The sequence below is a fragment of the Sapajus apella genome, unplaced genomic scaffold, assembly GCF_009761245.1.
Source record: "Sapajus apella isolate SASKATOON/1434 unplaced genomic scaffold, GSC_monkey_1.0 scaffold135, whole genome shotgun sequence".
Taxonomy (NCBI): domain Eukaryota; kingdom Metazoa; phylum Chordata; class Mammalia; order Primates; family Cebidae; genus Sapajus; species Sapajus apella.
Genome location: NW_022437075.1, coordinates 155,072 through 172,158, shown reverse-complemented (window position 1 = coordinate 172,158; position 17,087 = coordinate 155,072). Strand labels below are relative to the sequence as shown.

General features: G+C 49.7%; 1 protein-coding gene across 7 annotated transcripts in view; it reads left to right on the top strand.

Annotated features, from left to right (window-relative positions):
- Positions 1 to 17,087, top strand: part of LOC116540019 (zinc finger protein 324A) — a 30,957-nt gene that overhangs the window by 5,669 nt on the left and 8,201 nt on the right. Inside the window, exons 1-4 of one of the 7 annotated variants that reach the window (XM_032263319.1) lie at positions 5,227 to 5,724; positions 7,402 to 7,528; positions 7,941 to 8,057; positions 9,047 to 10,392. In XM_032263319.1, coding sequence (XP_032119210.1) covers positions 7,408 to 7,528; positions 7,941 to 8,057; positions 9,047 to 10,392 — 1,584 coding nt within the window. In that variant the 5' untranslated portion in view covers positions 5,227 to 5,724; positions 7,402 to 7,407. The other 6 variants (XM_032263318.1, XM_032263315.1, XM_032263314.1 and 3 more) reach the window with 6 other exon arrangements.

Sequence of the window (17,087 nt, the reverse complement as noted above, 5' to 3'; positions counted from 1 at the left end):
TTTTTTTGTTTTGAGACAGAACTGGCTCTGTCACCTAGGCTGGAGTACAGTGGCGCTAACTTGGCTCACTGTAACCTCCGCCTCCCGAATTCAAGCAATTCTCCTGCCTCAGCCTCCCAAGTAGCCAGGATTACAGGCATGCACCACCATGCCCGGGTAATTTTTGTATTTTTAGTAGAGACAGGCTTTCACCATATATTGGCTAGGCTGGTCTCAGACTCCTGACCTCAAGTGATCTGCTTGCCTCAGCCTCCCAACATGCTGGGATTATTGGTGTGAGCCACCACTCCCAGCCCAGATTGGATAGTTTCTGAGGGACATGTGGGTAAGTTTCCCATTTTCCATGGACATTGTAAAGTGTGTGTTTGACACCCATGATGTCTTCATTGAGCTTCATTAAGAACTTATAACAAAGGTTTTATGCATTCTTGTCATCACTTAGCCCAGGTACCCTTACCTCAAGGAGTACACTGGTCTGTATGATAATGCACTCATCACTCATTAATTCGCCTTTGATATTGGAGTCCTGTTTAGAGGATGGAGTGAATTGAGAACTGAGGTGTTCTCAGACTGGCCATAAGGGGCCCCTATAGCACTTGGCTCAAGGGTACAGCAGCAAGGAGCATGACTCTAATTGTGGCTGCTCCTGGGAAAGAATGAAAGGCTGTGTTTTGAAGCTTCTGACCTGGAGTTTGCCTGGGGAAGGGAATGGTTGGTCTGGAAGAAGCAGGAGAGTAGTCTTTATTCCAAGGAATGTCTCCCCCCAGCAATGTTGAAAGCAAGCCAGGCCGGGTGCAGTGGCTTATGCCTATAATCCCAGCACTTTGGGAGGCCAAGGCTCAGACAGTTTTATATTTGTTTCTGGTAGATGTTTCAAGATCATGAAGCTATAAACCAAGCTTGTCCAACCTAATGCCCACAGGCCACGTGAGGCCCGAGATGGCTTTGAATGTGACTCAACACAAATTTGTAAACTTTCTTAAAACATTAGATTTTTTGTGTGTGACTTTTTTTTTTTTTTTTTTTAGCTCATCAGCTACTGTTAGTATTAGTGTATTTTATGTGTGACCCAAGATAATTCTTTTTCCAGCATGGCCCAGGGAAGCCAAAAGATTGGACACTCCTCCTATAAACCCAGTGGAAAACAAAATAATACTTGTTTACACAATTCACTGGTAAATAAGATTAATATTGTCGGTTTAATGAAAACAGCTGTATCTGCTGAGTTATTGACAAGATACCTATGTATTTATGAGGTTCATCTTAGGTACCAAGCTGATATTAACAGGTCATAAAATTGATTAATATAAAAATAACTTAAGGGCTGTGCACAGTGGCTAGGGCCTGTAATCCCAGCTGCTTGGGAGGCTGAGGCAGGAAGAGTACTTGAAGTCATAAGACCAGCCTAAGCAATGATGACTATCCCTGTCTAGCATTTTCATTTTCATAAGTAATCTAGATATAATTGTTTAAAAATAAATTAGATAATTGCAAATGGAATAAATGTTTATAAATAAACTTAAAAAAATTTTTTTAGAGAGATGGTGCCTCACTATGTTGCCCAAGCTGGCATTGAACTCTTGAGCTCAAGCGATCCTTCTACCTTGGCCTCTCAAAATGTATAGTAGGCATGAGCTACTGCACTCAGCATGAACTTCCTTTTTTTTTTTTTTTTTTGAGATGGAGTGTTGCTGTGTCACCCAGGCTAGGGTGCAGTGGTGTGATCTCAGCTCACTGCAACGTCTGCCTCCCCGGCTCAGGTGATTCTCCTGCCTCAGCCTCCCAAGTAGCTGGGATTACAAGCACATGCCACCACATCCAGCTAATTTTGTGTTTGTAGTAGAGATGGTTTAGCCAGGCTGGTCTCGAACTCCTGACCTCAGGTCATCTGCTTATCTCAGCCTCCTAAAGTGCAGAAGAGTTCTAAATAACAAATAGGACTGGCCACAGTTGCTCATGCCTGTAATCCCAGCACTTTGGGAGGCCGAAGCGGGTGGATCACGAGGTCAAGAGATCGAGACCATCCTGGTCAGCATGGTGAAACCCCGTCTCTACTGAAAATACAAAAATTAGCTGGGCATGGTGGCGCATGCCTGTCGTCCCAGCTACTCAGGAGGCTGAGGCAGGAGAATTGCCTGAACCCAGGAGGCGGAGGTTGCGGTGAGCCGAGATTGCGACATTGCACTCCAGCCTGTGTAACAAGAGCAAAACTCCATCTCAAAAAATAAATAAATAAATAAGAAATAAATATAGTACTAAGAGTGGAGGTTTAAGAAATGAGAAAAGGTCTAAAGAAGTCAAAAAGGACGTATAAAGGAGGAGCAGGCCAGGCATGTTGGCTTACGCCTGTAATCCCAGCACTTTGGGAGGCCAAGGCAGGAGGATCACGAGGTCATGTAGGGTCCAGCCCTACAGGGTACTGTGAGTCCCTCTCTGCTAGTGCAGAGATGAGAAACTGTGGAAATAAAAGACACAAGACACCAAGAAAAAGAAAACAAGAGTTTGGGCCCAGGGGTCTACTGCCAACCAAAGCTCGAGGTCAGGCAGTGGCCCCCAGTGCCTGGGCACTCTGACTTTTATTGAGTACGAAGCAGGGGGCAGGGTAGGTTAGTGTGAGGTAATGGAAGTCAGTGGTAGGGTCAGGTAAATCACATGTCTTAGAGATAGGGGCCCAGGTCTTTGAAGTAGCCCAGGCGAGGAGAAAACCTAATATGTCAGCACTTTTCCCATACTTGTCAAGAAAGAACAAAAGCATTAAGGTTTATGTTACTACTACTGATTCTTATCTTTTGGGAAAAAGAGAAACCAGGTGCAGAAACAGAGCATGAGAGTGGACAGAGAACATGACCACTGAAGCACAGCATCACATAGAGACAGTTAAGCCCCTGGATGTCTGTGGGCCTACTTGACAGCTGTCAGGCCTACCACAAGAGCTTGGAGGAGCGGAGTTTTCTCCTAACTTACCCAAGGAAGGAGCTGTCTCGGTCATTTTGGATGTCTCCTTCCCTAGCTGGCTAAACAGCGGGTGCTTTCCCAGTGCTGGCGCTGTCACACAGCTGAGGCACCCTCCAGCAACCCTTATGCAGGCGTGACAGAGGGCTTAGAGCATCTTGCCTTAGGATCATTTTGTTCACCATGTCACCTCAGTTCCATGCTTCATAGCCCGATAATCATTAGTAAACTCAAAAGGTTATATTGAGCATATATATGTGAATAAATATGTAATTATATATGGTTATACATATAGGAATAACTATGTAGGTATAATAGGATATATATAATATATATACAGGAATAACTATGTAGCTATAATATATAATAATATATTCCGATATATAGGAATAACTATGTAGCTATGTCTAATTCTTTTTCTAGTTCTGTATTTATATGGGAACAAGCTGAGACTTCAGACCCCTGCTTTGGCACTTGCGGGGTCTCCCACAGGGTCTCCCACCCACAAGGTCAGGAGTTCAAGACCAACCTGGCCAACACAGTGAAACTCCTTCTCTACTAAAAACTACAAAAAATAGCCGGGCATGGTGGCAGGTGCCTGTAGTCCCAGCTACTTGGAAGGCTGAGGCGGAGAATCACTTGGAATCTGGGTGGGAGAGATTGCAGTGAGCTGAGATCACACCACTGCACTCCAGCCTGGGCAACAGAGTGAGACTGCATCTCTTTATTTATTTATTTATTTATTTATTTAAAGATGGGGTTTCACCATTTTGGTCAGGCTGGTCTTGAACTCCCGACCTCAGGTGATCTACCCGCCTTGGCCTCCAAAGTGCTTGGAGTACAGATGTGAGCCACCACGCCCGGCCTGCATCTCTTTAAAAAAAAAAAAAAAAAAAAAGGAATGAGTGGCTGTGATTGGAAAAGTATATATTTTCCTAAAAATTAAACATCAATACCTATGAAAAGGGAAAATAAAAAATTAAAATTGTAGCAAGTACTAGAGCCAAAAAAAAAATTAAAATTAAACATAGATGTTGGGGTGCACTAGTGGAAGATAAAAGTCTGGTCCTATGTATTTAAACAAGATTTTATTAAAGTTTTGATCTGGCTTTAATAAAATTGCAAAAGGTTTTTTTTTTTTTTTTTTTGAGACGGAGTTTCGCTCTTGTTACCCAGGCTGGTGTGCAATCTCGGCTCACCGCAACCTCCGCCTCCTGGGTTCAGGCAATTCGCCTGCCTCAGCCTCCTGAGTAGCTGGGATTACAGGCACACACCACCATGCCCAGCTAATTTTTTGTATTTTTAATAGAGACGGGGTTTCACCATGCTGACCAGGATGGTCTCGATCTCTTGACCTCGTAATCCACCCGCCTCGGCCTCCCAAAGTGCTGGGATTATAGGCTTGAGCCACCGCGCCCGGCCAAGGTTTTTATTTTAATTCTAGAATCTGTTTTTTTGTTTGTTTGTTTGTTTTGGTTTTGAGACAGAGTCTCACTCTGTTTCCCATGCTGGAGTGCAGTGGTGCAATCTTGGCTCACTGCAACCTCTGCCTCTTGGGTTCAAGTGATTCTCCTCCGTAGCTTGTAGTCCCAGCCATTTGGGAGGCTGAGGCAGAAGAATCACTTGGACCCAGGACTCGGAGGTTGCAGTGGGCCGAGATTGTGCCACTGCACTCCAGCCTGGGTGACAGAGCAAGACTCTGTCTCAAAAAAAAAAAAAAAAAAAAAAAAAAAAAAAAAAATTACACATTAGAGCGATAATGTAAAAATAAAGTGTTTAAAAAGTTAAATGTCTCCAAACGTTAAACATTGCTTGAAATTGGGCATGATGGGTCATGACTGTTATCCTAGCAGTTTGGGTGGCTTAGGCAGGTGAATTGCTTGAGTACAGGGGTTCGGGACCAGCCTGAGCAACATGGTGGTTTCTACAAAAAAAAAGTTCATAAAATTAGCCAGGTAATAAGGTTTGGCAATGTCCTCACCTAAATCTCATCTTGAATTGTAGCTCCCACACTTCCCATATGCTGTGGGAGGACCCAGTGGGAGATAACTGAATCATGGGGGCTGTTTTCCCCACACTGTTCTCAGGGTAGTGAATAAGTCTCAAGAGACCTGATGGTTTTATAAGGGGTTTCCTCTTTTGCTTGGCTCTCATTCGCTCTTGTCTGCTGCCATGTAAGATGTACCTTTCACCTTCTGCCATGATTGTGAGGCCTCTCCAGCCATGTGGAACTGTGAGTCCATTAGACCTCTTTTTCTTTATAAATTACCGGAGCTCCAAGCTACTGCTCGTCTAGCTACACCTCCCCTAACCAGTGCGTTTTCTTTTTCGTGCTCCCTGCGGGTGCTCTCTTCTGGAACCTCGGCCCTTTCTTCTTTCGCACCTGCAGGGTTTAGTCTCTAGGACTGCTTAGGTGGGCGCCAGGAACCGGGAATCCCAACGCGGACCTATCCGTCAGAAGACTCCACCAGTGCCCCGGAGACCTTGGAAACCCGGGGCGCCTGCGCGCTACTCCATTTCCCCAGCTCCCACCCGGCAGCGCTTGGCCGTTGCCATGGAGACTGGTAATGGCCCCGCCTCCACACCGGAAAACAGGCGGGAACCACATGACCCAGAAGCCTGTGCGCAAGCGTCTGCGCGCCTATTGGGCCAATGTGAGCTGAGGGGGCTGGACTTCCGGCTCTGCACTGTCAGTTCGCTGCCCGCGTCAGCCCATACGGGTGGCCTGGGCTGTGGCGCGCAGGTCGGGGCCTGAGGCGGGCGGCTAGGAAGGTACTGTCCGCGAGCAGCCGCTGGCTCCCACAAGCCTCGGTTTCTTCGAGTACGGCGTGGGCGACCCGGGGGCAGTCGGACCCCAACGGGAGCCACGCGTTCTCCGGCGCTGTGGAAGCCCCGGAGGGGGCGCACTGGGCATTCTGCGCCCAAGACTACCGGGGAGGCTGAGGCGCGCACGGGGCAGTCGCGCGACACTGCGGGCGGAGATGGCGGTACCGGGTGGTTCACGCCTCTCTCCCCGCCCAGCTGCGGGTTTCGGTGGCCGCGCTGACAGACCCGCGCCGGGGAGGCGGGGGAGCGAGCCCCTGCTCCCACAGACCGCGCCCCCACGGAGGGAGGCCCTTTCCTAGACCTCTCTGCCGGTCGTCTTTCCTCTTCCTGCCTTGGGGCGTCAGTGCAGACCCCTGTGTTCAAGGCACCTGTGGGCTGAGGTCCTGAAGGAAGCTCCGAGGGTAGAGCTCTGCATGTGGAAAACCTGGGAGGGGGGCCGGAGCCCAGGTGCTTCTGGGACTGAGCGCTCTCGACGTGGAGCTCGGGGAGTGGGGACGCGTGTGGCTGCAGTAGCGGGCGAGGAGGTGGGCTTTATCTCGAGGTCGTCGGGAGACATAGAAGGTTTTGAACAGAATCAGGACACCCTCTGAGTTGGAATTTTAAAAAGGTTCCACTGCTCGCTGCGTGAAGAACAGACATGCAGGGGTATCGGCATGAATGGAAGAACCTACTGCCACAGTCTGTGCAGCAGTGGAGGTGGGCGACGAGGTGAATTCTGGTGAATCTGTGGATGCATCAGGTGTGGGGTGGTTGAAGAATTAACTGCCCCACGTTGTTCACCCTGAGTGCCTGGAAGAAGGGAGCTGCTGTAGACAAAGGAGAATTGAAGGGAAAGCAGGTTTCCTTCAGGGGAAAGATCAGGAGTCTGGGATGTCCCAGATTGGTCATGTTACTAGACCTGACATTGTTGGTGGCCTGGGCTGAGGACAGGGCATATGAACTGGACTGAGGAAGGCGGTAGTGACTCAGGCGTGGGCAGTTAAAGCTTGAGGGTAAAGAAAAAACTGGCTGGGGGGCCTGAGGCTATCAGGGGAGGTGTTTGGCAGGTGACTGAAAGAAGAAGATGGCAGCAAAGTGGGAAAGAAATAGAGGGGCGCCATGGGGAGGGAGGAAGGGATTGAATTCCTGTGTGTTCACAGGTTCTTGGGGCTGTTCCCCTTTGATGACTGGTGGGGATCATCCTTTCCCTCAGGCTGTCAGGCAAGCACAGCAGGGGAAGATCTCAGTGATGGGCATGTGTGTGGGGTCCACAGCTGGGACTTTACACAGTTGCTTATTACAAAAGCAAGAAGGACATATTTGGGGAGGGACATGAGTGGTCATGCTGAGACATGAGTGGATACTTGAGGCTGCCCTTGATGTGGCAGCTAAGAGCCCAGTCAGGGCTTGCTCTAGCCTGCAAATGTAGGGGTGGCCAGTGGGAAGGTCCATCAGGGGCCTGGACCAAGAGGGCAGAAGAGAGAGGTTCCAGACAGATGAGGGAAGTGCCACTTGAAGATAATCCTGGGGCAGAACCCAGGGAAGGAGGGACATCAGGGGAGGTGACTGTTGGGATGGGGAGCTTGGTCCTGGGTCACATCCATACCTTAGACCATGCCTACCTCCACCTCCCTGCTCTTTTAGGATCTGATGGCCTTTGAGGATGTGGCCGTGTACTTCTCCCAGGAGGAATGGGGGCTCCTGGACACAGCACAGAGGGCCCTGTACCGCCATGTGATGCTGGAAAACTTCACACTTGTGACCTCACTTGGTAAGGCCCTGAGTGCTCCCTGGAAAGTGCAGTTGGTGACCATTTGGCCTACCAGGACATCCTCTTCACTTCTCTCCTGGCCAATGAGCAGGATCAAATCTCGCTGGGGCCACATGGAACAGGGGTCTGGTCCTGTAGACATGTAGTTTGGTTGGGTCAACCACTCCCAGCAGCCCTGTCCAGCTGTGGCCTCTCCCGTGCCCGGGAACAGTCCCCTTCTTTTGGTGCTCTTGGCACGGTTCTGCTCTGGGGACGCATGAGCTACTCCCATGATCCACTTGCCCTGTGCCATCTTTAGATTCTCCCAGTTGCACCCATGACTATTTCCATGGAGCCCTGACTGCTGCTCTCTGTTGGGAGGTGCATTGTCTTGAGCTGGGGCTGAGCTCTCACCTGCTTCTCATCCTCACAGGACTCTCCACCTCCCGACCTCTTGTGGTCATCCAACTTGAGCATGGTGAGGAGCCCTGGGTTCCCAGCGTGAAGGACATGACCTTGGCCAGGAACGCCTATGGGAGGCACAACACTGGTGAGTGGGAGCTCAGGGTGGGGTGAACTCGGGACCAACCTGTGGCCAAGCCTCTGTCCCCCCTTTTCTGACTCTGGAAACAAATCCTCCCCTCCTGCCTCCCACCTTACTTCTTCTCTTCCATCATCAGCCTCTCCTGGAGGCTGCAGACAGTAGGTGCCCTTGAAGGGAGAGCTACAAGAGCACAGGAGCTGGTTCACACAGAAGGGCCTAACCTCAGCTGGACTGTGTGGCCTTGAATCCTCTGTGACTAGTGGCCATGATTGATAGGTCATTTATTTCTCCCATCATTCGTCTTTGGGTTCATCGGATGCTTCTTTTTTATTTTATTTTAATTTTTTTAGAGACAGGGTTTCTCCATGTTGGTCAGGCTGGTCTCAAACTCCTGACCTCAGGTGATCCGCCCGCCTTGGCCTCCCAAAGTGCTGGGATTACAGGCATGAGCCACCACGCCTGACCTCATCAAATGTTTCTTGAGGGCTTGCAGGAACTATAGACACAGCCTTGACCAGGACATTTCTGGTCCTACGTTTGTGGGGCTGATGGGGAGAGGCACTCGGTAAACAGGATTCAGGAGTACAGTCTAGAGCATTGGATGGAGGTCATTGCAAGAGCAGGCTGGGGATTCAGTGCCCGAGACAGGGACACCAGGGAAGAAGGGAGTGACCTATGGAAAGGGAGTGGGTGGAACAGCCAGTGTGGAGACCTGAGTGTCACACAGCAGCTGCTCAGTTTTCCTCAGCCCCACATCCTGGGTGTCTGGGGGCTGTCGCCTTGATCGTGGGAGTTCCCACTGCAGTCAGTGCCACACCCATCAGGGCAGATGCTTCCCCCAAACCCCCAGCCACTCTTGCAGGGCTGGCCTCACCTCTACTTTTCCGCTAAGCTTTTGTGCCAGTCACCAAGATCCCCCTTGCTTGTCTACTCAGCCTACCCTGGTACTCTCCTAACCAGGATGCCCCAGGCAACCACTATTTCTCTGCCTTTAGGTGCCTGGCGTTTGGAAGAGGATGGAGATGTTTCTGGAGAAGCAGCATGGCCAGGGGCCTTCCCAGATACTCCACCTGTGATGACTGCTAGTGTCTTCCCTGTTGACGCTGCCTGCCACAGTACAGAAGGCCTGCAGCAACAACGGGGTGCCTCCCCATCTCGGGAGAGAAAACCCACGGGGGTGTCGGTGATCTACTGGGAGAGGCTCCTGCTAGGCTCAGGTAGGGACCAGGCCAGCATCAGCCTGCGACTGACCTCCCCGCTCAGGCCCCCTAAGAGCAGCCGGCCCAGGGAAAAGACCCTCACAGAGCACCTAGTGCCTAGGAGGCAGTCCAGGGTGCCCAAGCGTCAGAAGCCATGTGCGCCGGAGGCCCCTGGGAGAGCCTTCGGGAACGCCCTGGACCTGAAGTCCGCCAGTGGTGGAGGGGATCATGGAATGGGTGCGGCTTGGCAAGAGCCTCAGAGACTGCTCCAGGAGCCTTCGACCTGGGATGAGCTGGGCGAGGCTCTCCACGCTGGGGAAAAGTCCTTCGAATGCAGGGCGTGCAGCAAAGTGTTCGTGAAGAGCTCCGACCTCCTCAAGCACCTACGCACCCACACAGGGGAGCGGCCCTATGAGTGCTCCCAGTGCGGCAAGGCCTTCAGCCAGACGTCGCACCTGACGCAGCACCAGCGCATCCACAGCGGCGAGACGCCCTACACGTGCCCCGCGTGTGGCAAGGCCTTCAGGCACAGCTCCTCACTGGTACGGCACCAGCGCATCCACACGGCTGAGAAGTCCTTCCGCTGCTCCGAGTGCGGCAAGGCCTTCAGCCACGGCTCCAACCTCAGCCAGCACCGCAAGATACACGCGGGCGGACGTCCCTATGCCTGTGCACAGTGTGGCCGCCGCTTCTGCCGCAACTCGCACTTGATCCAGCACGAGCGCACGCATACAGGCGAGAAGCCCTTTGTGTGTGCACTCTGCGGTGCCGCCTTCAGCCAGGGCTCCTCACTCTTTTTGCACCAGCGTGTGCACACGGGCGAGAAGCCTTTTGCTTGCGCACAGTGCGGCCGCTCCTTTAGCCGCAGCTCCAACCTGACCCAGCACCAGCTCCTGCACACAGGCGAGCGGCCCTTCCGCTGCGGGGACTGTGGCAAGGGTTTCGCCAAGGGCACTGTGCTGCTGAGCCACCAGCGCATTCACACGGGCGAGAAGCCCTTCGTGTGCACGCAGTGTGACCGTGCCTTCCGTGAGCGCCCAGCCCTCTTGCACCACCAGAGGATCCACACAACAGAGAAGACCAATGCTGGAGCAGCAGACTGCACCCCTGCACCAAGACTCCTTCCAGTGCATCGTCGGAAGGTGCGTCGGGGAGGGAAGCCAAGCCCAATCCTGAAGCCAGCGAAAGTCTGAGGTCACAGGTTGCAGCCTCACCCTTTCTTGGCCTTATGTGAATCCCTTTCATAGCTAAAGAGTCCATGTCCTCTTCAAATCCACGATGGGGAAAAGCCCTGTGCCTGAGAGTCCGGGAAGAGGGAGACCCTTTGGCTGTGGTTCCATTTGCAGGTGGGAACAGGATTTGCCAGTTTATTCATAGCTCACACCTCCATCCCCAAAGAGGTAACATTGCAGAAGCATCAGAGAGAGGACATGTCAGTCCCAGCTGTAATTTTGCAGAAACATCAGAGGGACTGACATGTCCAGCTGTAACACTGCAGAAACATCAGAGCAAGGACATGTCAGCTGGGACTCTGGTGGGACTGAGGCTGTAGCTGGAGCCATGGGAGGCTGACAAAATCAGCACTGCGCAATGGTGCTGCTTCATGTATTATGATACTGGATGCTGAAGTGAGGGGAATGCAGACGTGGGGGGCAGGGGTAGCCCAGAGAAACTTAGGGCATCTACATACAAACTGGCTGCTGTACAGATGCTGAGGACATTTTACCCCCAGGCCTTTGTTCAAGTCTCCGTGGGGACCATCCCTCCAGATAGGAGACTATAGGGCGCTGGGAATCAGGGTGTGGCCTATGAGTGTCAGCGTCCTCTGAGAAAAAGAAAAGGTTTGGGTCTACTCATCATCATGTTTGCAGATTCCGACAGGCAGGATCCTAATGACAGTCAACCTGTGCTCACTGCCAGCTCCTGGGCTGTGTGTGCTCTGGTCAGGCAAGTGTGAGGGGCTGGCCTGGGGTCAAGCACACAGCCGACTCAGGAGAGGGATGCCTGTGGGGGAGCATGTGGCTCTTAGCATTGGAAGGACAAATCTAGGATGATGGTTTTCCAGTGGCACTTGTTCAGGTTCTCATCCATGTCTCAGCTTGGCCAAGGCCTGTCACTGACTCGTTTACCAAAGTCAATGTGATGAGGAGGCTTTACACTTGAAAGGACAGTGATAGCTTCAGAGCAAATAAGGTGGAGCTGCTCATTTTTGCTGGGTTTGGTGGCCACTTCCCCCCCACAACTCCCTGTCTCATCTTACCCTTATTATGCCTCCTCAATTGGGGGGTTGACAAGAGAGCTGAATAGGAAGGACTTGCCATTACCTAAGGTCATGCATGACACCCTCCTGAGGGTGGGCCTCCCCACCCCAGTGTAATGGCCCTGTATGGCAGAGACAGAAGGGTGGACTGGGGGCCATTTGCTTCCTGTGGCCTTAAGCCTACTATATCCCATCCCTACCTAGGACCTTACCTTCAAGGAAATTAATGGTCTTTTCAATGGAAAAAATAAAAAGACGAGCATTTGCAACTTAAAATAGATGTAGTTTCCTTTACAGCAGTGTGGACCTCCACAGCACAGACTCCTGTCTCTATTCCAGGGCATGGTTCAGTCTTTTTTGTTTGTTTTTGAGATGTAGTTTCGCTCTTGTTGTCCAGGCTGGAGTGCAATGTCATGATCTTGGCTCACTGCAATCTCCACCTCCCGGGTTCAAGTGATTCTCCTGCCTCAGCCTCCTGAGTAGCTGGGATTACAGGAATGTGCCACCACACCCAGCTAATTTTATATTTTTAGTAGAGACAGGGTTTCTCCATGTTGGTCAGGCTGGTCTCAAACTCCCGACCTCAGGTGATCCGTTCACCTCGGCCTCCCAAAGTGCTGGGATTACAGGCGTGAGCCACCATGTTTGTTTGTTTGTTTGTTTGTTGAGACAGTGTCTCAATCTGTTGCCCAGGCTGGAGTGCAGTGGGGCAATCTCGGCTCCGCCTCCTGAGTTGAAACCATTCTTCTGCATCAGCACCTTGAGTAGCTGGGATTGCAGACTTCCACTACCACACACCTGACTAATTTTGGTATTTTTAGTAGAGACGAGGTTTCACCATGTTGGTCAGGCTGGTCTCAAACTGACCTCAAGTGATCGGTCCACCCTGTTCTCCCGAAGAGCTGGGATTACAGGTGTGAGCCACCGCCTGCCTACATACCATGATTTTAAAGTTGCAGTGGTTCCCTATTGCTTGTAACTCAGTCTTGTCTTTTCAGTGGTAACCAATTTCCGTTTCAAACTGAAAGGGGCATGAGAGTGAGTTCTGGTATTAGTCTGTTTTGTATTACTATAAGGGAACACCTAAGGCTGGGTAATATATAAAGAAAAGAGGATTAATTGGCTCATGGTTTTGCAGGATGTACAGCCATGGCACCAGCATCTGCATGGCTTCTGGTGGGACCTCAGGAAGCTTGCAATCATGATGGAAGGTGAAGGAAGAGCTGGCATATCACATGGCAAGACAGGAAGCAAGAGCGAGACGGAGGAAGTGCCACACACTTTTTTTTTCCGAGACAGAGTTTCGCTCTTGTTGCCCAGGCTGGAGTACAATGGCACGATCTCAGCTCACTGCAACCTCTGTCTCCTGGGTTCAAGTGATTCTCCTGCCTCAGCCTCCTGAGTAGCTGGGATTATAGGTGTGTACCACCATGTCAGCTAATTTTTGTATAATATTTTTAGTAGAATCAAGGTTTTGCCATGTTGGCCAGGCTGGTCTCAAATTTCTGGCCTCAAGTGATCCACTGCCTCAGCCTCCCAGAGTTGGGATTACAGGCATCAGCCACTGCACCCAGCTTTCACACACTTTTAACCAAATCTTTCATGAACTCAGAGCAAGAGCTCACTTCTCACCAAGGGGGATGGTGCTAAGCTATTCATGAGGGATCTACCCCCATACTATGGTTCGGATGTTTGTCTCCTCCAGACCTCATGTTGAAATGTAATCCCCAATGTTGGAGATAGGTCCTGGTGAGAGGGGTTTGGGTCATGGGGGTGGAGGGCTCACGAATGTCTTGGTGCTGTCCTCATGATAGTGAGTTGTCACAAGATGTGGTTATTTAAAAGTGTGTGGCACCTCTTTCCTTTCTCTCTTGCTCCTGCTCTCAGCTCCCCCTTCATTCTACCATCGCTGCGATCCAATTAAATCTTTTTATAAATTACCCAGCCTTAGGAATTTATTTACAGTAATACAGGAATGGCTTAATATCCTCATGATCCAACACCTTCCACTAGACCCCACGTCCAGCATTGGAGATCACATTTCAACATAAGATTTGGAGGGGACACACATCCAAACCATATCAGTTTTCTTGTCCCTAAGTGAAGAGGCACTTGCTCCCTCTAAACCCAATTCTAGGTGACTAGAGATTTATGAAGGTGGTGGGATGTTTGTTCATGATGTGTTGTGGCCTCATAGGGTCTCCCTACTTCTGCAAGAACACCACTTTCGGGGACTTTTGGCTCAGCCAGAAGGTTCACATAAAGTTTGGTCATCTGGCACTTTGAGCACTCCGCCAACACAGGTGATCATAGATTCCAGGACACATAAAAGAGTGAGTTGCTGGGCATGGTGGCTCACGCCTGTGATCCCAGCACTTTGGGAGGCCAGGGCAGGCAGATCACGAGGTCAGGAGTTCAAAAGCAGCCTGGCCAAGATTGTGAAAACCTGTCTCTACTAAAAATACAAAAATTAGCCAGGCGTGGTGGTGGACGCCTATAATCCCAGCCACTTGGGAGGCTGAGGCAGAGAACTGTTTGAACCTGAGAGGTGGAGGTTGCAGTGAGCCGAGATTGCACTACTGCACTCCAGCCTGGGTGACAGGGTGAAACCTGGGAGGTGGAAGTTGCAGTGAGCTGAGATTGAACCACAGCAAACTCCAGTCTGGGTGAAATAAAAAGAGCTCTATCATCAGATGTCAGCTTAATTAAAAGCTGAGCTGATATTCAGGAGATATATATGTATATAATTTTTTTTTTTTTAAGAAAAAATAACCTTTCTACTTTTTCTCATTTGGATCCTGTTTCTCGGAATTTTTTTTTGAGATGGAGTTTAGCTCTGTTGCCCAGGCTGGGGTGTAGTGGCGCGATCTAAGCTCACTGCAACCTCCGTCTCCCGTGTTCAAGCGATTCTCCTGCCTCAGCCTCCTGAGTAGCTGGGACTACAGGCACCTGCCACCACGCCCAGCTAATTTTTTGTATTTTTAGTAGAGACAGGGTTTCACCGTGTTAGTGAGGATGATCTCAATCTCCTGACCTCATGATGTGCCTGCCTTGGCCTCCCGAAGTGCTGGAATTACAGGCGTGAGCCAATGTACCCAGCCAGAATTTTTTTTTTTTTAGTTGACTGAAACTCCTTTTTAAATATGTTTGGTCCCTCTGTTTCCTTCTTTTCTTGTTAGTATATTGTAAAATTTCATTTGCCTTCTGAAAAACTTAAAATCTCTCCAAATTGGTTTAAGAGTTGTTCTCCCATTTTCTTCTACTCTTTCTTCCTTTTGCTATCTTTGATACCACATAAAGAAATTCGAAAGAGTCTTCTAATGTCCCTGAGACCCTTTGAGGAACACAGAAGAAGTGTCACATATACCTTTTATGGAGTCTTCTGTCTTCCTCATGGAGTCCTAGAGAAGCAGGCAGTTTATTTTAAGTCTAAAGCTCTGATCTCTTTTACATTGAGTTCTCTGATGTTTTGGCTTGGGGGGGTTCTATGAAAGAACATGATCTTTGGGTGAGTAATGGCTGGCAAGTTACTGGCAAGGGCTGCAGTTTTGGTGGTAGGTGATAGCAGTTGTCAGTGAGTGGTTATTACTGCAGGGTCTGCTAATTCCTTTGCATGTTTAAATAAGAAAACCATTGTTTGAACACTTGGAGACATATAGAAACACTCATCACCAAGGGATAAGAATCCTGTGGGAGATGGGCTGATCACAGAGTGGGCTAATTGGTGCTAGGTCTCCCACCAACCTCAGGGAATGTCCATGCAGTGAGGTGCACTGTGGAAGCACAGCCCCATCCTGTGTGTGGTATTTCCATCTTGTGGGGGACTCAAGATTCCATATAAAAGTGGGATTCTTGATTTTTGAAGCGCTAGATCCTCTGCCTTTCAACTCTGTCAGTTTTTTACATAGATGAGGTTTCACCATGTTGGTCAGGCTGGTCTCGAACTCCTGACCTTGTGATCTGCCTGCCTTGGCCTCCCAAAGTGCTGGGATTACAGGCGTGAGCCACCACACCCAGACTATATTTTTCATTTAAAAAAAATGCAGCCCTGCTTCAGTAGACATCTTGGATCACTGCAGATCGCTAACTGAGGCTGTCCCACTCCCCAAGAAGGAAGAGGACAAAACTTAAAATGGCCGTGGTTAAAGATGTGATTGTCAAAAAAAAAAAAATGGTCATTTTATTTTTCGTGGCTGAAAACTGAACGTAATAATCATAATTATGACTGATAGCATACCATATACCAGTCATCTTGTTGTTCACACCAGGATGAGAAGTGGAAAATGTGTTAGAAAATGTCACTCAGCACTGGGCATGGTGGCTGACGCTTGTAATCCCAGCACTTCTGGAGGCTAAGGCTGGTGGATCACGAGGTCAAGAGATCGAGACCATCTTGGCCAACACGGCGAAACACCGTCTCTACTAAGAAATACAAAAACTAGCTGAGCATGGTGGTGTGTGCCTGTAGTCCCAGCTACTTGGGAGTCTGAGGCAGGAGAATTACTTGAAGTAGGAGGCGGAGGTTGCAGTGAGCTGAGATTCAGGCAGATCCCTTGAGGTCAGGAGTTTGAGACCAGCCTTACCAACATGGTGAAACCTTGTCTCTACTAAAAATACAAAAAATTAGCTGGGTGTGGTGGCATGCACCTGTAATTTCAGCTATTTGGGAGGCTGAGACACAAGAATCTCTTGAACCCAGAAGACAGAGATTGCAGTGAGCCAAGATTGCGCCACTGCACTCCAGCCTGGGTGACAGAGCAAGATGCTGTCTCAAAAAAAAAAAAAAAGTTTAAATTATTTCAAAATAACAAAATTTATATTAAAACATTCCAAACGTGATGAGCCTTCTTGCGCTACAAGGATTTACAAGTAGAATCAATTAGGTGGACAGTTATAGCTGACAGTAGACAGAGAGATAGTTATAGATGGAGGTAGGTATAGAGGGAGGGAGGCAAAAAGAATTAAGGAACTTCACACCTGAGAACTGTCTACAGGTCCCAAAAACAAGACAAAGAGATAACCTTTTATTCTCTGCCAACAGGGACAGTCTACATTGAGACTGCTCTGCCTTTCTTTTTTATGTGTCAAAGATACTTAAATTGGTCTGTAATCCCAACACCTTGGGAGGCTGAGGCAGGTGGATCACCTGAGGTCAGGAGTTCAAGACCACCCTGTCAAACATGGTGAAACCCCATCTTTACTAAAAATACAAAAATTAGCCGGGCGTGGTGGTGCGCACCTGTGGTCCCAGCTAGAAGGGAGGCTGAGGCAGGAGGATCACTTGAAGCTGGAGGCGGAGGTTGCAGTGAGCCTAGATCGTGCCACTGCAGTCCAGCATTGGCAACAGAGCAAGATCCTGTCAAAAAATCAAAACAAAACAAAAACTTAAATTGGTCCCAAGAAAAAAGGAAAAAAGAATCAATATTGTAGGCCGGGCGCGGTGGCTCACGCTTGTAATCCCAGCACTTTGGGAGGCCGAGGCGGGTGGATCACAAGCTCAAGAGATCGAGACCATCCTGGTCAACATGGTGAAACCCCGTCTCTACTAAAAATACAAAAGTTAGCTGGGCATGGTGG